Raw genomic sequence first — 24,964 nt, 5'->3', positions numbered from 1 at the left:
GGCTATGATGTGCTGCCAAGTCCCCCAGGAGTCCCCCGACAGAGTTCAAAGGAGCCTCTGATCCCAGGACACTTCAATGGGCTTGCGTACTTGTGCATATCTGGATGCTTGCTTGTGTATGTATTTTATTGTCCTGCTAATCTCCCAACCCCAGATGGAGCGCAGTGGTTCAGCCGGTTGCATTTCCTGCTTGATTTCATTTTAATAGATCGGCATGTTACTTTGCCACACTCGTTTTCAGGGGAGGGGAATCGCAGAAGAATGTTCATGAAGCCGTTCATTATTATCAGAAGTCTAACTGAAATAGTCTGCGCATTGATGGGATCAGTGTGTGGAGCGTCAGCGATTTCAGGCAGGTTGAAAACACATCTTTGAAAAGCAGCTTACTTAATACATAGAGGAATATAAAAAGGTGTATTAGAGTCTCCACATTGAAGCATGTTAAACCCAACATGCTGGATGGAAGCACAAAAATGCCCTCTGAAGGTGTCTCGGTGTAATGAATGCACGGGGACATTGTCCTCAGCGTGGACACTTGTGTCATGATTATTTGTCATCCTCCAAGGAATAATTAGGAGCTCCATCATTTCAGGAAGCCAGAGCGGAGCCACCGAAGGCACTCGCTGGCAGAGGACTCTGGAGACGTACTCTGTTACACATGGATTCAGGTAGACTATGGGTCAGAACCGGCATCTCGACAAGAGAGCAAGAGAAGAAGGTCTGTCTCGAGAACAGTAATTCATTCCTGCAAAACTTGCAACCGGGCTTCAACCAAGGACTAATTAATTTCACAGAAGGTTTTAGTCCCTTTTTCACACAATTCTGTGAAAGACTTGAATGTCGTTCGACTACGACTTTAGAGAGGAGACCGTAGAGGAGACCGTAGAGGAGACCGTAGAGGAGACCGTAGAGGAGACCGTAGAGGAGGCATAGAGGAGGCAGTAGAGGAGACCGGAGAGGAGACCGTAGAGGAGACCGTAGAGGAGGCAGTAGAGGAGACAGTAGAGGAGACAGGAGAGGAGACCGGAGAGGAGACCATAGAGGAGGCAGTAGAGGAGACAGTAGAGGAGACCGGAGAGGAGACCATAGAGGAGGCAGTAGAGGAGACCGGAGAGGAGGCATAGAGGAGGCAGTAGAGGAGACCATAGAGGAGGCAGTAGAGGAGACAGTAGAGGAGACAGGAGAGGAGACCATAGAGGAGGCAGTAGAGGAGACCGGAGAGGAGGCATAGAGGAGGCAGTAGAGGAGACCGGAGAGGAGACCGGAGAGGAGGCGCGCAGAGGAGACATAGAGGAGACCGTAGAGGAGACCATAGAGGAGACCGGAGAGGAGACCGTAGAGGAGACCGTAGAGGAGGCAGTAGAGGAGACCGTAGAGGAGACCATAGAGGAGGCAGTAGAGGAGACAGGAGAGGAAACCATAGAGGAGGCAGTAGAGGAGACCGGAGAGGAGACCGGAGAGGAGGCGCGCAGAGGAGACCGGAGAGGAGGCGCGCAGAGGAGACCGGAGAGGAGGCGCGCAGAGGAGACCGGAGAGGAGGCGCGCAGGCGAGAGCGCCGCTTTCAGAGCCGCGGTCCCTTCACGGATTCACCACGATGGCCCGGAGAGGAGGGAGAACGCGGCCGTTTTATCGACCACGCCAGTATTTCCACTGAGGCTGCGTTGTTTCTGACCCGGAGGAGGGGGAAAGGTAAAGCCTGCGATGAGACGAGACGCTGCTGCGCCGCTTTACTCATCAATGCCGAGTCAAACGGCGGTGCTGGTGTTAGCCCGAGCCCCCTCAGCTGGGGTCCCGTGAGCCCGAGCCCCCTCAGCTGGGGTCCCGTGAGCCCGAGCCCCCTCAGCTGGGATCCCGTTAGCCCCCCGAGCCCCCCTCGGCTGGGGCCCCGTTAGCCCGAGCCCCCTCGGCTGGGGCCCCGTTAGCCCGAGCCCCCTCAGCCGGAGTCCCGTTAGCCCGAGCCCCCCTCAGCCGGGGTCCCGTTAGCCCGAGCCCCCCTCAGCCGGGGTCCCGTTAGCCCGAGCCCCCTCAGCCGGGGTCCCGTTAGCCCGGCCCGGTTCTTGCTACACTGCAGGCCTCGCGGTGCAATCAGCGCTAATTCCCCTGCTAGCATAGCGGTCGGCTAGCTGAGGCTATCGGTGACCGTCAGCTCGGTCGTGTTCTCTGTCAATGTGTTTTCACAATTATTTCTGTTTGTTGGTTTTGCTTCCCAAACTCGAGCTTTTACCGGTAAAATAAACGCTAATCTTCAAGTTCACACGGAACGTGGGGCCACCGAGTGTTAGTCGGTGTTTAACGGGACTCAACTTCCCGTTATGTTTCTAATGCTCAACTCGAACGAGGCTCAGCTAGCTCGGTGAAGGCCTGAAACACAACACTTCAGCAGCCCGTTATTCGGTGACGACATTCTGCGGGAGGCTCGTCCCAAAGCACGGCTCTCCGGTTACCGTCGTTAAGCATCTTTCTCCTGCGAGATTAAGCTAATAATTCTTCTTTTGTGTGATGACTTTAGCGAGTTGCGCAGCGCCGGACAGCAACAAATGCAGGAATGTAATGCGTCGTTCGGGGGACGCGTCTTTTGAATGGACTCCCCAAAGCAGCACAGGTCACGCAGGTGAATGAATTATACGCATGATTACTTTCAGTTAATGTTTTTCCAGCCTTGCTAATAAGCACCCAAGAGGCGGTTCGTTGGGTGTCTGCCAGTCGACAACAGTGGAGTATTACCTAATTGCATTTTGAACCCGCTGGGCATCGGATCTGTTCCCTCAGGTGCCCGAGGGTCTGTTCCCTCAGGTGCTCGAGGGTCTGTTCCCTCAGGTGCTCGAGGGTCTGTTCCCTCAGGTGCTCGAGGGTCTGTTCCCTCAGGTGCTCGAGGGTCTGTTCCCTCAGGTGCTCGAGGGTCTGTTCCCTCAGGTGTTAAGGGTCTGTTCCCTCAGGTGCTCGAGGGTCTGTTCCCTCAGGTGCTCGAGGGTCTGTTCCCACAGGGTCTGTTCTCAGGTGCTCAAGGGTCTGTTCCCTCAGGTGCTCGAGGGTCTGATCCCTCAGGTGCTTGAGGGTCTGTTCCCTCAGGTGTTAAGGGTCTGTTCCCTCAGGTGTTCAAGGGCCTGTTCCCTCAGGTGCTCAAGGGTCTGTTCCCTCAGGGTCTGTTCCCTCAGATGCTCGAGGGTCTTTCCCGAGACAGCCCTGGGAAGTTAGGGCTCGATCTTTCATTTGACTTGAGTGGGATCAAGATTGATGCACATTTCAACTAGGAACGTTTGAAAATCCAAATTACCCCACCAACCCAATTTAAATATTAGCTTTATTGGCAAAAATACTGTACAAACTTAATGGCTTTTAATATCTCAAAGCAACTGAATGTGTTTTTCCCATATACAGTACAGGAGAATGCTACTTTAGCTGACTACTGCTAACGTGAAAGTATTCAACCCATAATGAACAAGTGTCTCCAGTTCAGGGATCTCAAACTCGTGGCCCGCGGGCCATTTGCGGCTCGCAGGTTGATAATTTGTGGCCCGCAGGACAATATGAGCGTTTAAGGTTAATGTGAGTTACATATGAGTTGTTTTACGTTTTTTATCCAATGAATGAATATCTCAAGAATGTCTTTTGAGTTTCCGATTGTTAAAAATGCTGAAAAGAGGTTAATGTTAAAAGAATTCTCGAAGCTACTTTTTTCAGAAAATTGGAAAAGTAAGATATGCATGTTATTGGCTGATGTGGCCCGAGCTCACCCAGACTTTGCCCCCTGCGGCCCCCAGGTCATTTGAGTTTGAGACCCCTGCTCTCGTTATTTGTAGAGAGTTTTTAGCCGCTGTAAAAATGATGCGTATCCAGACCCCGGTTTCCCAGAGTGCGAACACTTGCAATTTAATAAAATCATTTATAAATTACCTGTTTTTACAGTTTTTTGCTGTATTTAAACATGATCACTTAACTACCAAGTGCCTTAGTTGACTGCTATGTGTAATCGTGCACATCTATAAATCAGTTTTGAGTAGGACACACACAAAACTTACCGCACGACAGGAAAGCCTCCTTCATGTTTCCTCCGTCAGCGAATGGTTTTCCATGTTTCACTATGCAGTGAGAAACGTTATAACTCCGCTCCGTCGCCTGGTTTTTAACTGGCAACTCCGATTAGCATTCTTCTTTGTCAAAAATGACACTATACTCGATGTCCTTACAATCCACACTCACAACAACGGGCACATATTGCCCGGTCTCCTCCTGAAATAAATCCGTACTCCCTTGTCCGGCTCCGTTGCGAACACCGGCTGGAAGTACGTTTACTTGCCACGATAACAACGCTGCTCTGTCGTTGTTTTTCTTTCATTTATTAATAAAATCACGCTGAGAGATAGTCAACTGAAATGAGCCGCGGGCGCCGCGCTGACTCAAGGATCACTCCAGCGCATGTGCAGTCTGCTCCGTTTCTTGTGAGGCGTTAAATACAATCAAATACAACATCAATACCCACGCGTGCCAGCCATGACACGCGTTCTTGGTTTGCCCACCCCTTCTTTAAGCCCCGTCAGACATTTTCTGTTCAAGTCAGCCCTCTTCTGAAGCCACCTTGTAAACATGGGATCATTGTGCTTTTGGAATGTCCTGAGCTTCAGCTTCCTCAGATGCTTGGATGTTTTCTTCTAGGATTTCCTGATACTTAAATGAAACCATCTTGTGACTTGCACACGGCAGTTTTCCGGCGCCCCCGAGCATCAGGAGCCACCGCCATGCCTCACTGTATGTAGGGTGTTCTTTATTCTTCCTCCTCCTCACGTCTCCCTGAAAGGTTGGCGCTTCGGAGCGATGATTTATCGTCCTACGGAGCAGTGTTTCTAAACGTTTGTGGCTTGTCTGGATGGTTTGATCCTCCTGAACCGGTGTACACGGTCAGTTTGAGCAGGGTGCTTTAAAAACAGCTGGAGTTTAATGTGTGTAGCACCTGATTTGAAAATACCTTCTCTTATTGACAATGCCTTAGCAACTGAAGGGTTGGATAATTTTAGTGATTAAAAGTAACATGTTCTGCTGAATGTGGGAATGAAACTGAACATATTTGAACTCTTCTTCTCTAATGACGTCATTGCAAACAGATGGTAGACAATATGTTTTCCAGTAAATGTGTTCTATAATAGCAGTTGGGTCATTTTGCTTCCACACAACAACAAGTTGTGTTTAGGCAGGGTCTGTTTAATCTTGCTAAAAGGTTCATGTCTGTGCTGTTGGCAGCGTTTTGCACGGTGTTTGCTTCCATTATTGCATTACTGCATATAGTAAGCCGTGTGTATCTTGTTTTTAAATTTACTTCTAATCAGAACGGTTAATATCTATATCCTCAAGTAACTTTTATCAGGGTTTACTATAGGGTGAAGTGGCCGCAGTGTGGCGTCGCAGCTGAGCGGCAGCACGGATACCTTATCTTCGGCCTCCATGCTCTCTGCCGTTGTAAATGTGTGGCTTCCTGTGAACTGGGGCGAGCATGACAGGCTTTTTGGAGCGGGCTGTTAAACGGTTAACTGATGAGTGACGGGTGAGTCGCCATCGTCAGCAGGAAGACGCTTGGCTGATTTAGTTTTTTTTCCACATGTCAAAACACTGCTGATTTGAAATGAATACTATATTAACACTAATGTTTCTGTCTGCAGTAATCTGTAATTAATGAAACAGTAAAGACAAATTATTTAGTGAGGCAAAGGACAAGGGAGATTTAGCCACTTTGAGTCAGGAGGGACGCTATTCAACTGTCATTCCGTGCATAATTTGTAGGAATAGAATAGAATAGAATAGAAAGCCTTTATTGTCATGGCATAGTAGCTACACAATGAGATTAGAGCGCTGCTCCCTCTGGTGTCTAAAAACAACATAAAATACAAATGATAACAGAACATTCAAGTACTTGCAGGATGTAACACATAAGTTTAAAGTAATGAAACAGTGCATGCAGAGAGATTGTCCAGTACTTTGCGTATAGTAGTAGTATACATTTGTTATTGCACATAGTGAGTAGTATTCCTGTTTAGTCCTGGTTGCTGTTCAGAGCTCTGATGGCTCTCAGGATAAAACTGTCCCTGAGTCTGTTGGTCCTGCTTTTGTTCAACCTGTAGCGCCGTCCGGAGGGCAACAAGGTGTGTCCGGGGGGGGGGTCTCTGACAATGTTTGTAGCTCTGCTGAGGTAGCGAGAGCCGGCGATACAGTCCAGGGGGGGGGGGGGGGGGGGGGCAGAGAGCAGCCGGTGATACAGTCCAGGGGGGGCAGACAGCAGCCGGCGATACAGTCCAGTGGGGGGGGGGGGGGGGCAGAGAGCAGCCGGTGATACAGTCCAGTGGGGGGGGGGGGGGCAGAGAGCAGCCGGTGATACAGTCCAGGGGGGGGGGCAGAGAGCAGCCGGTGATACAGTCCAGGGGGGGCAGAGAGCAGCCGGTGATACAGTCCAGGGGGGGGGCAGAGAGCAGCCGGCGATACAGTCCAGTGGGGGGGGCAGAGAGCAGCCGGTGATACAGTCCAGGGGGGGGGCAGAGAGCAGCCGGCGATACAGTCCAGGGGGGGCAGAGAGCAGCCGGTGATACAGTCCAGTGGGGGGGGGCAGAGAGCAGCCGGCGATCTTCTGGGCTGTGTTGATCACTCTCTGCAGGGTTTTCCTCTCCGCTGCTGTGCACGCGGCGTACCACACCATGATGCAGTACCACACCGTGATGCAGTACCTCACCGTGATGCAGTACCACACCGTGATGCAGTACCACACCGTGATGCAGTACTACACCGTGATGCAGTACCACACCGTGATGCAGTACCCAGGATGCTCTCCAGGGGGCTCTGTAGAAGGCCACCAGCAGCTTCTCCTCCAGGTGGTTCCTCCTGAGCACCCTCAGGAAGTGGAGTCGCTGCTGGGCCTTCTTCACCACCGCCGTGGTGTTAGCAGACCAGGACAGGTCGTCGGTGATGTGGACGCCAGGAATCTGAGTGAGGGGACCCCCTCCACGCAGCCCCCCATGATGGTCAGCGGACCCTCTCCACGCAGCCCCCCATGATGGTCTGTGGAGCCGGGTCTGGGCTGCGCTATGGAAGTCCATGATGAGTTCCTTAGTTTTCGTGGCGTTCATTGAAAGGTTATTCACCGATTCGCCACCAGTTTACCAACCTCATCTCTGTACGCCGACTCGTCTCCGCCCGAGATGAGCCCGACCACGCTGGTGTCATCAGCGAACCTGATGATGGTGTTGGAGGGATGGGTTGGCGTGCAGTCTTAGGTGTACAGCGAGTACAGGAGCGGACTCGGTACACGGTACAGGAGCGGACTCGGTACACGGTACAGGAGCGGACTCGGTACACGGTACAGGAGCGGACTCGGTACACGGTACAGGAGCGGACTCGGTACACGGTACAGGAGCGGACTCAGTACACAGTACAGGAGCGGACTCGGTACACGGTACAGGAGCAGACTCGATACACGGTACAGGAGCGGACTCAGTACACAGTGCAGGAGCGGACTCGGTACACGGTACAGGAGCGGACTCGGTACACGGTACAGGAGCGGACTCGGTACACGGTACAGGAGCGGACTCAGTACACAGTACAGGAGCGGACTCGGTACACGGTACAGGAGCGGACTCAGTACACATGACCAGATCAGGTTTTTTTGTCCCAGAGTCCGAGTCATTTGATTTGTGTCAAGTGCCGAGTCCTGATCCGATACTTCTATAACAGTGGTCCCCAACCACTGGGCCGCGGCCCGGTACCGGTCCGTGAGGCATTTGTTACCAGGCCACACAGAAAGAAGAACTCATTAATACAATTTACGTTGTATCGATTATTGGCGTCTAAAAGTGTTTTATTTTGAAAAACTACCGGATTTTCGCCAACGTAACAATCGCCTCTAAATGATGTGTTGCTAAAAAACAGCCGTAAACTAGCAAAAATTAATTAAAAAAAACCAAATGTCTTTGGAGAGCTTCTTTGCTAAGGAGAAAAGGCCAACTGAGGAGGAAGGAGACGAGGAAGGAGAGGAGGAAGGAGAGGAGGAAGAGGACCGACGACCTCCAAGAAGAGAAACAAGTCCTACCTAAAACACGGGTTTATCTGCAGCTGACTGGCCATGTGAGCAACGAAGGGGTCAAAATGGCTTCGGCATATAAAGACCAAGAACCCTGAAGTAAAGAACAAGAAAGTGGAAATTATTAAACAAAAAAAATGTAATTATTGAGACCACAATTTATGGTGAGTAGATATTGTGTAACTATTAAATATTTATTTTTATAGTTATTGGAAGTGCATAATATAAAGTTTATTGGTAAGATTATATTCCTCTTTTTTTAATTTAATTACCCCCGGTCTGCGAAAAAATTGCCCCGCATGAAACCGGTCCGTTGCAGAAAAAAGGTTGAAGACCACGAATACATAAAATAAAGACGAGTGAAGCGACGGATGTCCCTTATTTTTATTTTATCGTCTTATTTCAACGTTTAACTCTTAAACAGAGCACTTCTGTGGCGTAGCTTGAACATTCAAGTCATAAATAAAATACCGTATTTTTTGGATTATACGTCGCTCCGGATTGTAGGTCGCACCAGCCAAAATATGCATAATTAAGAAGAAAAAACCATATATAGGTCGCACTGGAGTATAAGTCGCATTTTTGGGGAAAATTTATTTGATAAAATCCAACACCAAACAACATATAGCACAAAGAACATGCTAACACGTTTACCAAAATATCAGGTTTTATTCCGAATCACGAGATCCAAGGAAATCTTCATCCTCGGTGTCACTTTTGAACAACTCCCCCAACTCGGCAGGTAGACAAGACGCCGCTTCCTCTTCTACGTCGCTTACATCAGACTCGTCGTCAGTTGCAGTTCCAATTATTCCAGCCTTTCTGAATCCCGACAGGATGGTTGCGGTTGTCACTGAAGCCCATGCTTTGTCGATCCATTCAATGACTTCCAGGAAAGTTGCATGGCGCATTCTCCCGGTTGCCGTGAAGCTGTGCTCTCCATCCGTCATCCACTGCTCCCACAGGTTACGCAAAACTGACTTAAAGCTCCTATTCACGGAGATATCAAGTGGCTGGAGTATTTTGGTTAAGCCTCCAGGGATGATGGCAGGTATGGAGTTGAGAACTTTTAATTTATTTTTTAACTGTGGTGTGATGTGCGCTCTCATGCTATCCATCACAAGCAGAGCTTTGCGTGCTCTAAAGAAGCCATCCGGTCGCTTATTGTAGCACTTTGTAAGCCACAAGTTCATCATTTCTTGATCAATCCACCCTTTCTCGTTCACGGCGATTTCAACTGAGGAGGATTGGATTTTTGGCATGGTTTTTCGTTTGAAAATGACCATCGGTGGCAGTTTTGATCCGTCTCCACAACATGCCAGCACCACTGTGAAGTGTGATCTCTCATGACCAGTTGTAACGATATTCACACTTTTTTGCCCTTTCTCTGCAACACTTCGGCCCATGGGGATGTCAAAAGTGAGGGGGACCTCGTCCATGTTAATAATATGATCCGGTGTCACGTTGTGATCACTTACATGCTTTTCAATGAACGCGCGGAAACTGTCAACCTTGGCTTGGAAGTCCGCTGGCAGTTTTTGGGACAGTGTCGTCCTAGCTCTGATAGAGAGGCGTTTGCGCTGCATGAAGCGGTAACACCAAGAAGGTCCTCCCGCAAAGCCGTTTATATTCACCTCCCTGGCAACCACCTGGGCGTGGAGACGCAACTGCACCGTTGACAAACCTCTCCCAGCAGCACGTTGTTCAAGCACCCATGCGTGAACTCGTTCCTCCAACTGTGGCCACCTAGCTTGTTGCCTGCGATTAGCTTTCTTTGTTTTCTTCATTTCAGTAAGCGTAACCTCCGCTTTTCGCCAGTCCCTTACAAGTTTTTCGCTCACTCCAAACTTTCTTTCTGCTGCTCGATTGCCGTTTTCGGCTCCATATTTCACTATCTGAAGCTTGTAAGCCGCGGAATATGACTTTCTTTTCGGCGCCATTTTCAATCAGCCCTTCTAGTTTGTGTTTTTAGATAACAGGTGTGACAGATAAATATGAACCTCCAGAAACCGCGACAGATTCTGACGGGTCACAGAGTTCCCTGTAACACCTGTTATAGAAATGTGTAGGCTACTGTCTCTGCGCTCACAGATTTTGTAAAAAAAAACATATATAAGTCGCTCCGATTTATAAGTCGCACCCCCGACCAAACTATGACAAAAACCGCGACTTATAATCCGGAAAATACGGTACTTTTTTCACTTTGGACTTGGACAGCAGCTCAATCTCCAGGTTTTAGTCGTCCACTTCAGAATATTTCCACAGCGCAGACGTACTTGCAGGACTAGCTTCAAGCTGCTTCCTGTTTAGCATCATTCAACCAATAGTGTCACAGGAAGTGACGTCATGCTGCACGCGTCATCATAACACCATCTCTGTCTGGAGTAGAGAGGTCTCACTCTGTGCCACAGCGTAACTCCAGATCTGATCCGAGTCCTGATCGGGAGGTAACGTCCCATTCTGGTTTGGATAGCAGACCGAATTGTTCTACCAAAGTTAGGTCACGTTGAACATTTTTCCAATGCAAATCCACCAAAGTGCACTTCCTGTGTCTCCTTCAACATCTCATCGCAAATTATAAAGGAAGCAAAAACCATGGACAGTTGATTTAGAAACGAGTTTCTGATGATCTTTTCTTTTTTGTTGTTGCTGCTGCTGGGAATGCCCCCCCCCCAGATTAAGATTGAATAATCTTCCACAAGGAGAGCTGATGATTCAACTCTGTCTCCAAAAGTCCCTTCCGTCGCGCAGCTTTTTGACCTTTGACCTTTCTTCATCATCTGTCCATGCTCAGTGTTGGGTTCCTGTTCGGAGTATGCCCTTCTGTCCTCTCACTGCGTCGACGCCTTGTTTTGCTTTGCCAGTTTGAAGTCTTTGCCTTTGGGTTGTGTAAAATGGAACGTCCCTCTTGTCTTTTCAGGGGATGAATGGGATCGCGCCGTTGAATGACTGAAGACGATGAAGCCCACACACAAGCTTCTGTTCGTGCTGTGCCCCATGCTGGTCCTGGGCTTTATTTACTACTCCTCTGGGAAGCTGCATCTACACGTGTGGGGCCCGAAGCCGCGTAAGTAGCATGCCCTGCCAGCCGGCTGCCGTTGTCCGTATTCCGTTTGAAACCTTCACCTTTTATTGTCTTGTATTGGGCGGGTCTTTTTCGAGCCTCTCTGTTTTGCTGTCTGCCTCTATGCGCTGATTGCCAGTTTTCCGTCTGTCCACTCTAAAATTGTTTTGTTTGACTTTATCTGCTGAATAGCTAGCGTGATGGCATCTCAAAGCATGCCTTTCTATGATCTAAAATAAGTTCTTTATTGTCCTCACAGGAGCGCCAGATACCTGCATCCAGTTCTTGTAGGTCATCTCAAATCTGTTTGGATACATTCAGAATTCCCGTCTGATCAAAGCGCTCAGGCTGTTTTCAACAACACGAGTTATTTCTCATTCACTTCTGTCGAGCAGAGGAAATGGCATTTTGAGATTCCCACACTGAGATGACAAAACCCCAACTACCAAAACTAAAACTGCATGTTTGCAATACTTCAAAAAAAAATAATAATAATAAAAATTATTTAGAGACGCAGTTGTCGGATTTATTCAGATACAAGTACTGCATTCATATCTCACTGAAGTAAAATGATTTATGTTTTTCCTTCACGTTTGTTTGTTTTTTATTTATTTTATTGTTGTAGTTGATTCAGCTTGAGATAATTTTACTGCTGAACTATTGCATTCTGAAAATGTGTTATTAAAGCTGCCAGTTGAATGTAAAATGTAATCAATGTATTGTTTGCCTCTGTGATGTGATAAGTTAAATACTAAAAATACAAGTACCTAATCTTTCACTTTGTACATCACTTGAGTAAATACACTTAATTTACAGTGCATATCTTCCATCTTCTTTAAAATAACTCTAGGCTTGTTGGGGTTTTAGTAACAACTCACAATGCTTGAATTTTTAAGTTGAATATCCTGAAAGGTATTTAGAAAAGTGCTGCTGATAAACATCTCTGCTTTAAGACATATTGCTTTGGGCAAAATAAAGTGGTCAAACGTTTTTCAATGAAAAAATCTTAAATGGGTAATAAAGCCCGTGCAGCTTCCCTGATGCAGCGGGCTCTATCCAGCAGAGGGCGCTACAATATTTTGCTAATGATTTCTGGTCTCTGCCGCCTTCAGATGCTGTTTTCTCAGAAAATGTTCTCATGGGGCGACAGAAAACACAAATGTCAGTGTTTTGACAGCCGGATCTGAGGGACAGTAGTCCAAAGTATAAAATCTGGAGATAAATGTTCCACTCCCTGGTATCTTTATTCCTTATTTTGTTCTGAAAGAAATGATCATTTTGGCTCTGGAATCAATCATTATAGACCTTTTAGATGAGATTTCAGCAACCAGGTTAACACGCCTCACAGCAAGGAGGTTCTGGGTTCTCTTCCTGTCTGTGTGGCGTTTGTATGTACTCCCCGTTTCTGTGTGGGTTTTCCCTTTCACCTCCAAAAACACCCTAAGCACTCTAGAGCAGCGGTCCCCAACCTTTTTCCTGCTACGGACCGGTTTCATGCCGTGAAATCTTTTCGCGGACTGGCGGGGGGGGGGGGGGGGGGGGTATACCGGTAATTAAATTTAAAAAGAGGAATATAATCTTACCAATAAACTTTATATTATGCACTTGCAATAACTATTAAATAAATAATTAATAGTTACACAATATCTACTCTCCATAAATTGTAGTCCCAATAATTACTTCTGTCCTTCATGGTTTTTTGTTTCATAAATTCCACATTCTTATCTTTTAATCCAGGTTCTTGTTTTTTAATCCGGGTTCTTGTCTTTTAATCCGGGTTCTGGTCTCAATGTGCTGAAGCAGGTTTGAACCCTTCATTGCTGTTAACGGAGCGAATCAGCTGTTAATACCCGAGTTTTAAGTCTTAGTCCTGGTTTCTCTTCTTGGAGGTCGTCGACGCCTCTTCTTCCTCCTCTTCTTCCTCCTCAGTAGGACTTTTCTCCTTAGCAAAGAAGCTCTCCAAAGACTTTTGTTTCTTTTTATTAATTTTCGCGAGTTCACGGCTGTTTTTTTTAGCGACGTATCAAGACGCGATTGTTACGTTGGAGAAAATCCGGTCGTTTTTCAAAATAAAACACCTTTTAGACGCTAATAATCGATACAACGGAAATTGTATGCATTAGTTGTTCTTTCTTTGCGGCCCGGTAACAAATGCCTCACGGACCGGTACCGGGCCGCGGCCCGGTGGTTGGGGACCCCTGCTGTAGAGTATTCTCAATTGTCCGTAGGTGTGAGTGTATGCCTGAGTGGTTGTCTGTCTCTATGCGCTGGCGATGTGTCCGGGGTGTAGCCTGCTCCTGTAGTCAGCCGAGATGGCGGATAAAGCAGCTGTCTTGTGTACAAGATGATGGATGGATGGATGAAGATGAACATGGCACCTTAAAGTTGGTTTGGAAATTAGCATCATGGAGTCGTATTTCTATGAAGTTATTGATTGACCCATGGCAACAAACATGTAAAATAACTTTTAGGTCACCATTAGAGAAGTGAGAGTGCTTCTCTTCCTGTGTGTGTGCGCGTGCATGTTTCTTTTTTTTTTACTGTTTGTTATAGCATTACTACCGCTGTGAGAAGAAGATTAGTAGAAGTAGAAGTTAAATAGATTTAAAAATTCCTTTTTCTTATGTGCCAGGTGCCAGTATCTAAAAATAAAGGCCTTCTGTAATATTTCGACATGGAGCTCTTCCGTAACACAAAGGTCTGATCCCATCCAACAAGCACACACTTCTCTAATCATTTCAAACTGCGTGGTGTTGAAGCTGACCTCGCTCTAAAGCGCTACCTTTTTTGATTTTGTACTGTTTGTTGTTCTTCACTACTTTTTCAAACTGTGACTCTTATTGGCTCCATATCAGTGATTTGGTTGATTACTTTCTGTTGCATAAAGAAGAAGATGAGCTTTGCTTGAAATCAAAAATACTGTATTTTAGTATTGCTGCGGTGATGAACAGCTACGCTCTGCCACACATTCCATATTTTCTGGACTATAAGTCACGTTTTTCCATAGTTTGCCTGGTCCTGCGGCTTGTAAGTCTGTGCCCTGATAGGCTAGCGTCCTGTAAAGAGAACATGTGAATGAGAGAACGGTCTAAGATAATCTCATGCGGTTTGTGGTTTCACCAGCAGGGTACCACACACGGTTTCTGTGGTTTTAGCTAGAACCACCTCAGTAATTGTGCCTGTAGTCACTGATCTGGCTACCTCTGCCGAGGAGGTCATGTTTTCGCCGGCGCTGACCGCTCGTCTGCCTGTCTTCGAGATGACTCGAAGAGTTACAGAGAGGGATCTTGATGAAATTGTCAGGAAATGTTGGGGATCTTACCAGAATCGGTTGATTACATTTTGGTGATGATCCAGAAGAGATCCTGGATTCTGGATCACTTTGAAATCTTTGCTAACATTGTAGTCAATGAAGCTTCAAAATCTATTCCTCAATATCACTGTTGATTCGTGACTGATGTTTATGGAATTTGACAGTCATGTCGGGGGGGGGGGGGGAACTCTATTTCAACACTGAATTTCATCCGGATCGGATCTGTATTGCGGATGCTGTTGCTCCAAATTTTCTGATTTACTTATAATGGAGGCGTTAACCATAAAATCCTATCTTGTAAAATATGCATTAAATTCACTCACCAAAAATCAGTCATAATTGTGGATCTGATCCAGAACCTGTTCTGCTCCTGCCTCTCTCTCCTGTATTCCCTAGTTTGATATCTCATTCGGTTCGTATGTTCCTCTGCCGCTGTGAGTGACCTTCCTGCTCGCCCTTTCATAGTGTTGTTTTGTTTAGCTGTGATTTTTCGCTTGTTTCCCTGGACAGCCAGCCTGCCCTCCTTTGGTGGTATCTTGTTTAGACTTTTTGCTTAGGCAGTGTTTTTGTGTTGAACCATTTTTAGGTACCTGGCCATCTATTATTACCTTTTGTTTTGTATAGAAATTATTTTCTTTGTTTGATATTATAAAAATAAATAAATACAAATCTCGAGTTTGTCTGCTCCGTGTTCTTGGGTCTAAATCCTTGCTCGGCTCGTAACGCCCATTTACCGATTCAAAAATCAGTTAAAACTACACATCAACTCTGATTCACTTTGACTTTTCATGGTTGGTGCATAAAGATATCAAGAACAATCTAGAACCTTTTGGTGCTGATCCAGATCACCATGTGGACGGTGTAGATCCAGTTAGGAGGGGAACGAGCTGCTTGGGGGAGGTCTGCGCTCTGAGTGCTTCTCGAGTTAGTATTAAATTATATCCCTGCTTCGTTGTGTTGGATTTATGTTCGTAGTTTTCATTACTCTATCATCTGAAGGAGATTATTAACTCTTGTAGTGCTGGAGTGATGAGGCGCCCCTGCCCACTGGTGCCCCGTGTCCTTTCAAGCATCCTGTCTTCTTTGCCCCGTTGATGCAGTTAGTTCTACTCGCTGTTTTTGCTCCGGTCGTGAGGGAATTGGTTTGGATGACGCGTAAGAAGGGCCTGTTAGCTCTGTTACTTGTAGCTCTGGGCGTGCTTCTTTGTGTTATTTAAAACTTGCCCTTGTCTGGAACTTTCAATCGAATCTGGTGGGTTTTTGTCGGTTGTACTGGAAATGTTAAAACCAAATCCTTTTTTTCCACTCCTGTCAAGGTTTAAATTATTTCCTATATTTTCCCATTTGCCTGTTGGAGGGCATACAGGAGTTTGTATGAAAGCCTGTTGAAGGGGTCGCTTCCAAGCAAGCGTCTGCTCAGTTTTGGAGGAGATGCATGGCTCTTTTGGCTCTTTGAGGAGAAGTTTTAGTCTTCCTCCCTGCCTTGCAGCAATGGTGACTGCTGAATAACGAAGAGTCTATGGTCCCAGCAAAAAGGAAGCATCAGGGAAATATACATTTAACTGCACTACTTTACTACACTACATTACAGTGGTCCCTCGCTATAACGAGGGCCACCTCCTCGCTGTTTCACGGACTTTTGAAGTGCAATTTTGCATGCTTTGTTTTTTTTTTATTACAGTGCTTGAACGCGCATTGTGTTCTGCTGTAGCACAGCCACGTCAAATCAGGGGAGAATGGACCTCTCAACAAGAAACGGTTAACACAACTTATTATTGATACACACAAAACAGAACAGGCTGAATAAATATAACAGCTACATGTCTTTAGCTATTTGGGGCTAATTTCATGTTTTAACGCTGTTCTCCAATTTTACTGAAACTTCTTGACACGTCGGGTTGAGGGTTTTGACTGACAGCTCACGTGTCCAATAGCATTCAAGAAAGGGACCGGAAAGGTTCCAAGCAATTATGAGATTATGAGCCAATAATTATGAGCCAATTGGAGGGCGCAGGGGTGGAGTCATTTTGGTTTTACAGCCTTAAAACATATATGATAAATGTAAAAAGTTAAAGCTGCCTACTTTGCGGATTTCACCTATTGCGGGTTATTTTTAGAATGCGATAAACGAGGGACCACTGTACTACTTAACTTACACTTTATGTAAAATGCAGCAGTAGTCAAGGAATGTGTGCCATCGAAATGGCTGTTACTCTGAATGTCAGAGGCAGAGGAGGCAGAAGTCAGGCATCCATCCCGCTAACTAGAAGGAGTCCAAACTCCAGTGGGGCTTCCTGTGGGTCAGCGCCCACTTCCACACCCACTTCAATGGTAATCCCTCAGGTTGGCAAAGCATTGTTGGCAAAAATGGTCAAAAAAGCTATCCTGCGATATTTCAGTGTAAAAAAAGTTTAATACAAATACATGAAAAAATAATAGCAATAATTAAAACTCCACTCTCTGTATTTGACCCTGAAATGAAGAGGTGTTCCCTCCTGCATTCTCATCCCTTATCTCGTTTGTACAAAACAACTATTCCCTACCTTTTGTCTGTAGTAGGGCTGTAGTTGATCCAACACGTCAGGGCTGGATGGATGATGGATGGATGATGGATGGATGATGGATGGACAGACATAGCAGCAGCATAGTCATATGTGATTTATTAGATCCTCAAGAGAGGATCCACAGAGAGCACTTGTTCTTGCTCTATTCTGAAGAAGACTTGGTGGTTTATTTTGAGGGATTTTACTTTATTTCTTTAGGAAAAGGCTTTTTGTTTGAAGCCATCTGTCCTCAATAACGGTCTTCAGAGCTTGTCTTTTGCTAAACCAGTTCGGCTTGATCTGAAAGCCGACGCTGAGGGGATGCTTGTGTCAGCAGCGGGCGTCTAGGAATGAAAAGGCCAACTCAAAGCCCTGTGTTGACGGCGCGGGAGTCCGTCCCGTTCTGACAGAACGTGAGACTTGTGCTGCGAGATCTGTAACATTTACGATGAATTCTAATACCTGCTGGGATGGCAGCTGGAAGATCGGCGGTTGATTCTGGTGATTTGTCTTTGTGCCTGCCTTTTGCGTGCTTCTGTTTTTGTGTCAAGCGATCTGTGTTTTGCTGCATCACTTGTTGAAAACATGCTTTTAAATATTATGATACTTTGGTCTAAGTTGTAGTAGCTAGTAGCAGCTACTAGCTAGTTGCTTCCACCGTTCTGCAGTGATGGATGACCTTCTTTGGTTTCTAAACCCCTTTTGTTTTCAGAGGATGATGCAGAAGAGACAGCTGTAGCCCTGACTAAAGGGGCAGAAGTGAGAAGAACTTCAGGTAGAGGCACTGAGACTGCCCGTCTATGGCGGGAGACTCTCAAACAAGGGTGAAACGGGTGACTTTAATTTGGGGTGTTTGTGATTTAGCCACATGGAATATAAATCTGCTAAATCAACGATGAAAGTTTTCATTTTTACCATTTCATTGGCAAAAATGTAAATGTTTCACGATCCAAAAATCTTTGTGGTCATTCACGCTTACTTTCCATACGTCTGGAGTAATTACAGCGAAACACAGTGAGGGCTTCCTGAACTTAATTTTCCACTTCACTGGACTCTCCATCTTCAAATAGAGATAGGCGTTTCTAATTCAGCCTACTGGGATTACAGCTATTAACCTCTCCCCCTCCTCTCCTCACTCTCTAATCTGTCATTTGCAGTCGGTTTTATTTTCAAGTCCACTGCCTCCATAATAGCCTGACTTGAAATGATGCTAACTGACCATTTTGTGTTTCAGAGTTGGAAGCTGACTTCGGCGCGGGACAAATAGTAGGCTCAGGTACATCTGCAGCCCTACCAAATGAACCCCCGTCCACACTTGGTCTTCCTCCTCCATTGGGATGAGAATGCTGCCGTAGGTTAGCAGCCTCGGGGCTGGGATGCGAGCCACGTTGCCAAAAATGACTCAGACAACTTTGCCAACCACATCTTTTTTGTAATTAGGAAGGAAAGTACATTTTCGATAAATAAATTTAAGTTGTGATTGTAATAAAATCCCGAATTGGTACCCATGACTGCAAATGAGGAGTTTGCGCAGCTGTCGTCCTTATCAGGAATCTCGTTTGTGACGCTGCCCTCTGCTGCCCTCTGCTGCCCTCTGCTGCCCTCTGCTGCCCTCCGTTGCCCTCTGTCGGCTAACCTTAGCAGTAAAGGGTTTTCGGGTGAAGCAGGATTCAGGATTTGCTTTCATTTTTTGTTTTGTGTAAATGGTGTTTCTTTCCGTGGCTGATATTCGTCTTACTGGTAGGACCCTGCTTCTTTAATTCCTCCACGCTGCCTTCACATCTGGTCCTTCTGGCTGCTTTATGCTCCTTGACATGAACATAGCGCACACACACACACACACATTTTGGCTGCTATAGCAATGTCGGCATCCTCCAGGGCAGTGCTTGGACCCTTCCCTAACTGACTGTCACACATTCCCATTGTCCTTTTCCTTTATCTTTCTCCTCCAGCTTCTCTGTGACGACGAGATCCTCCACCACAGGAGTAATAATGCACTGTTCCTTCCTTTAACTAGTGCCCTGTCATGCTACATAGCTGTTACGGAACTTTGCACACAGGAGGTACTGTAATAGGGAAAATGTTTCATAGTTCATGTGAGCGTCATAAAATAGGGGGCTCGCAGGAAATGCTCAACTGAAACCAGGCAGCATCGAGTTCCTTTCTCCATGTCCTAGTTCTTTGTGCTTCAGTCTCCTCGCTCAACGCTTCACCAGGCACCTATCGGCTGCCTCCTTCGGCGGCCCATAGGTGATCTCTAACCCCTTTTCTAACTTTGATTTTGAACTCAACAGATTGTTTTGGCTGGCTTCTCCCTAATCTTGCTTGTACATCACAAATCCTTAATCCTAATGTTTTTTTCTTTTTCTTTTGCGTTTGCCATCTTGTTTTCCCCGTGAAAGATGCACAGGTTGTTCTCAACTACAGCTACTGAGCTGGTAGTTGTAGTTCTGTAGACGGGATGATGCGTGTAAATGAGCCAGCTACGTAACGCCGATGCCGTGCTTCCTGTCGATGTGACCTGCATTCTTAATGAATTATATCCGTCTCTGTTTTGTCTTTTTCCTCAGTGTATGATAAGCAGGGCTTTCTGCTGCAGCTGGACACAAAACTGTGAGTGCATCCTTCTTTTTTTAAATCCACAACATCCCATTTTGAAGCTAACCAAAGCATGGTGACATTTCACTGGTGGGCTGAGGAGAGACTTGCGTGATCAGAGATCTCGTGTTGTTGTTTTGTAAGCACGTTAAGCCATTATGCAGCCGTCATTGTGTCAACATGTCTTTTCACATGTGTACAATTCCCTGAATTGGTTTGACACTGGCTCCTAACTGTCATGACGGGGCCTTTCCGCCGGCCCACCTAAAACACGCAGGCAACGATCCGGTGCTGCCAGGGCGCGTCTGTCCACACGCTGTAAGCAGCATGTCAGACACACTTCAGCTCCCTAAATGATGGCCACAGAGCCATTCATTACGGTGCGCTAACACATGCATACAACAGCGCAGTCAATCTTACGGCTGCTGATTAGTTTCATGAGTGGGCAGACTGAGTGATTGAAAAGATGTCGTTCTGGCCAAACCGCTTATCAGCTTCAAGGCGATGGAGGCCAAGACATTCTGAAATGTGTTCATATTAGGAACAAACTGCAGTCAGGGTTTGACTGTGACCCAAGGCCTGGGTCCCTCTTCCTGTTTATTTGAACGAGATAAACGGTATGCAGCAGGTAATTAATGATCACGCGAGTGATCAGGATTTAGTCGGCGTAGCACTGCGGCGTGATTGTTTGACTAAGCCTTCCCCGGTTCACCTTGGCACCGGCGGGCTGACAGAGCCACGGTAGAGTTCATTTTACAGCATCTTTCCATCAGCCTTGTTTGATAAACAGTTTTTCATGTCTGCGTAATTGATCATCTGTTTTCATGACGTGTTTGGATAACCCCCCCACCCTCTGTTCTTTTAATGCGCAGGCCACCAGAGCTGGTATACAAGTACGGCAACCTCAGTGAAGGAGTATGCAAGCCAGGATATGCAGCAGCTAAGATGACCACCATCTATCCGAAGTGAGAAGGGCTGCGCTTCTTGTAACGCATTTCATGTAAAGCGATGGAGATGCTTTGGATTCTCCTTTGAAACTTGATTTAAAAAAAAACTTGACACATAAAACCAGGAATTCATCAAAGAATTTTAATTGGGTGTCAGCAGGAGGAAAAGTACAACTGTCACTCGAGCGTGATGCTTGCATGATGTCACGCCTTTGGCCAGCTTGGCCTTGAGGGCTTTGATTCGGGAACAGAGAAGCCCCCACATTCCCGGCCAATCATCCCCAGTTTCAATCGTCTTCTCCCCCAACACAAAACACCGCTGTGTCCTCGTGATCCCCCCCCCACACACAAAAGAACCTTTATCACCCAACTACATCTCCCATCTTTCTCCTGTCACGTCCTCGAGCAGATCCTTAGAGGCTTTCTCTGGGCATGACGCCAACCGACTTCCCGATGCCCCCCCACACAGGCAGCACAGTTCTCCCTCGCCCTCTCTGCTGTCACTTTGTCTCTGTTTGCGGCCCATCTCAGTTCAATCTATCAGCATTCCTTTAGGAGTGATGATGATGAATATATTTATTAGATAGAATGTTAGGGTACAACTACAGTCACACAGTAGCATGTATTACAGTACAAGTACAGTCACACAGACTGATCTGTGCAGCGTCTGCAGTAATCCGGACTCTGCACAGATCCGTCATGCTGAAGAGAGAGCTGAGTCAAAAGGCAAAGCTCCCGATTTACCGGTCGATCTTTGTTCTCCTACCCTCACCTATGGTCACGAGCTTTGGGTAGTGACCGAAAGAACAAGATCCCGGGTACAAGCGGCTGAAATGAGCTTCCTCCGTAGGGGGGCTGGGCTCTCCCTTAGAGATCGGGTGAGAAGCTCAGTCATCCGGGAGGAGCTCGGAGTAGAGCCGCTGCTCCTCCGCGTTGAGAGGAGCCAGATGAGGTGGCTCGGGCATCGATTCAGGATGCCTCCTGAACGCCTCCCTGGTGAGGTGTTCAGGGCACGTCCCACCGGGAGGAGACCACGGGGAAGACCCAGGACACGCTGGAGAGACTATGTCTCTCGGCTGGCCTGGGAACGCCTCGGGATCCCCCCGGAAGAGCTGGAGGAAGTGGCCGGGGAGAGGGAAGTCTGGGTTTCCCTGCTTAGGCTGCTGCCCCCGCGACCCCCCCGGATAAGCGGATGACGATGGGTGGATGGATGGAGTACAGTCAAACAGTAGTATGTATTACAGTACAAGTACAGTCAAACAGTAGCATGTATTACAGTACAAGTACAGTCAAACAGTAGTATGTATTACAGTACAAGTACAGTCAAACGGTAGCATGTATTACAGTACAAGTACAGTCAAACAGTAGCATGTATTACAGTACAAGTACAGTCAAACATCCTGTCTAAGAGGAGCATTTCTAAAAAGCCCTTGCGGTCTTGTTTCCGTTGAAAGTCCTTCGTACATAAATCATCGACATTTAACAATACAAATAAAACTAATATTAAATTACTCAATTGATGCAAAATAACAATAAATTACAATAAATGACAAAGAAACTTAATATGTGCAACGCAGGTGGACAAAAAAGGGGGTGTGTGGGGGGGGGGGGGGGGGGTGTTGATCCGGAGAGAGTCGTGATGACTATCTCCGTTTCTGCCCCCCTGTTTACCTCGTAGCTGAGCTATAGCCAACGCAGTACTCTTCTCACCCTGGTCGTCGATCCATCACATCTCCAACTTGATACATTTTGCCTGACGATGCAGTATTGCTGCGTCACTTGTTGAAAACATGCTTTTAAATATTGTGGTACTTTGGTCTGAGTTGTAGTAGCTGCAACTCACACGGCTAAATAAAAGATACACTTAAAATAATTCGTACCATGTATGCTGCCTATCAAATAGACCCCTCCCCCCCTGATTCTGTTTAAAAAGAAAACCCATAACGAATGAGATGCTCTCAGAGTGTTTAAATGAATCCATCCAGAACATGTGGTGTAACATACACAGTATGCGCTGATTGAACTGATATACCCCCTCTCCCCCCCCCCTCTGGACAACAGCGGCAGCTGCACTGTCATTCACAAGGTCCAGCATTTGGTGTAACTGTCCTCCACCCATCTGAAAGGCTACGTGTTAACAACGTCCTCTCTGGTAATGACTTCCTCTAATCAGCCGCACGTGTCGGATCAAAGTTTTGTGTAACAAAGACCTCGCCCCGCCCCCCCACCGGGAGCCCACTGATTGCTACCGCCTTCAACCCTGGGACACACAGGTCAATCAGCCCAATTAATGGCGCACTTTGGTGGACGCTTCTGTTGACGTACGTGTTTGCACACAAGTGTGAGGTTGAACCGAGACGATTGAGCCACTACTTTGTGTGAAGCCGTTCAGATCCGGTGTGCTTTTTGCCTTTTGTGTTTACCAGGTAAAAACAATTCCATTTAAATGTTCTCGGCATTTTGGCCTCCAGTTCAGTTGTTAGAGAAACCCTACTTAACCTCTAGCACTGGGGGCTCCCTCTAATCATAGGCTGCTTCCTCCGTGTTCGTCTTCCCTGAAGCCCCTGCCCTAAAGAATCCAATTCATTTTCCACACCTTACTATTTTACCCAAAACTGTTTGCATTGCAGCTCTAAATCAAGTCTTGGCAGTGACTTTGCAGTGACTTGGCAGCACGGTTATGAAAATATTTTCAGTGGGAGATGAACCCGAGCAAAGGAAGTGAACACAATGCGTTTCCATGCATCTGCTGTTTTGGGAGCCCTCGCTTCTTATTTAACAACAAGCAGCCCCCTCCCTCTCTGCTTTGTCAGGGTGTCAGTGACTGACTGCTGGTCAGGGCTCAGTGCCGAGCAATGATCCGCTGTTATTTATAACCTTCTCTGGCTTTAATGAATCTCCATTTGTTTTGGCTGTACAGAAGTCTGAGTCCCTGTAAGGTGATGTGAGGAAGACCGAGGGACCCATAACAGTCTCTCTCTCTCTCGCACACACACTCATAAAAACTGCAGTGTAATTAGGGTATCAAGGATCCATTTGAGTGCTTGACCTAGGTTGAAGTCAATGAGAGTAATGCTGCCCATGTTTGGTCTTTGAGTTCAGAGCCCCGCGTATTTCTTGGGAACCTATGGCAGTGTCATGGTAACATGCTATCAAAGATTCCTGCTGGGGGAGAAAATGATGGCCCTTGTTGTCTTCCTTCTGGAGCCATTCCAGCGTCCCTTCTACAGTTGGTGTAATCGGTGCTGGGTCCATAACTTGGGAAATAGTTATGTGACTGGTGGTCAGCAATGTCTGCAACTGTCTTTTGTCATCTAACAAAATAATACTCATCAGCTCAATAGATCTCTCCAAGGTGCCGAGCCCCCCCTCGCTCTCCCTGCGTGGCTGTCTCCTGATTTATTTAGGCCTGACGTGGAAATGCACGGAGCTTCTTCACATCGCTGTCGCTCCCCTCTTGCGTCCAAAAACACACATCATCCTGAAAGTCTGATCAGGTCGCAGGCATGACCAAGAGGAAATGGCTTCTTTTGATTTTCGGGCCGTAGTTAATCCAAGGGGGACGGACCTACAGCCCCCAAGGCTTAGGAAGGGGCAATCTTGGAAGTCACAGTTCATGGGCCATTAAACTTTGGTCACGCACATGTTTTTGAATATCAAGCTTAGTTGGATTTTTAATGTGGCAGGATAAAGCTCACTGGAGTCGTTCAACTCTATTTGTCACTGGCAGATGCAGGTGTTTCAGAATTTAGTCTCAAGTTTCTCAATTTTGTTGTCAGTTATTTTCTAAATTGTTCCTTAAAGTGGACCGAGGACGAGCTTGTTGTCTCTACAGTGATGTGAGGCAACCATTCTAGCGGGATTATCAAAAGCAGCTGTCGCCATAGGCCAGGATGGAGAGGAGCTGTCGATGACTTATGAACAAGCTTCTGTGTCTTTCTTTGCCTCCCAAATTGTATTCCCTACTGAGTTTAAAAGTTTTAATACTGCTGTGCAGGTGGGCCTTGCTTGATTGGAAAGGTTTAGTGGGGATGCTCTCGGGTTAATAAGGGAAATAAGTGCATTTTTATTATGTACTGGGGACAGGCTGAAATGAGCTTCCTCCGTAGGGGGGCTGGGCTCTCCCTTAGAGATAGGGTGAGATGCTCAGTCATCCGGGAGGACCTCGGAGTAGAGCCGCTGCTCCTCCGCGTTGAGAGGAGCCAGATGAGGAGGCTCGGGCACCTATTCAGGATGCCTCCTGAACGCCTCCCTGGTGAGGTGTTCAGGGCACGTCCCACCGGGAGGAGACCACGGGGAAGACCCAGGACACGCTGGAGAGACTATGTCTCTCGGCTGGCCTGGGAACGCCTCGTTACTGTTCCTCCTATACATTAACGGCATGAATACTGCCTGTAACTGCAAATTGTTCCTGTTTGCTGATGACTCAGCACTCCTGATTT

General features: G+C 46.9%; 1 protein-coding gene across 1 annotated transcript in view; it reads left to right on the top strand.

Annotated features, from left to right (window-relative positions):
* Positions 1 to 1,403: 1,403 nt before the first annotated feature.
* Positions 1,404 to 24,964, top strand: part of st3gal3b (ST3 beta-galactoside alpha-2,3-sialyltransferase 3b) — a 59,686-nt gene continuing 36,125 nt past the window's right edge. Inside the window, exons 1-6 of the mRNA XM_068748452.1 lie at positions 1,404 to 1,690; positions 10,978 to 11,124; positions 17,690 to 17,752; positions 18,212 to 18,253; positions 19,548 to 19,590; positions 20,448 to 20,540. Coding sequence (XP_068604553.1) covers positions 11,016 to 11,124; positions 17,690 to 17,752; positions 18,212 to 18,253; positions 19,548 to 19,590; positions 20,448 to 20,540 — 350 coding nt within the window. The 5' untranslated portion in view covers positions 1,404 to 1,690; positions 10,978 to 11,015. The remainder of the gene's footprint in view (positions 1,691 to 10,977; positions 11,125 to 17,689; positions 17,753 to 18,211; positions 18,254 to 19,547; positions 19,591 to 20,447; positions 20,541 to 24,964) is intronic.

Source organism: Brachionichthys hirsutus, chromosome 15 (genome assembly GCF_040956055.1).
Source record: "Brachionichthys hirsutus isolate HB-005 chromosome 15, CSIRO-AGI_Bhir_v1, whole genome shotgun sequence".
NCBI lineage: Eukaryota > Metazoa > Chordata > Actinopteri > Lophiiformes > Brachionichthyidae > Brachionichthys > Brachionichthys hirsutus.
The sequence above is the reverse complement of the archived record's forward strand: the minus strand, read 5'-3'. Positions and strand labels throughout refer to the sequence as shown.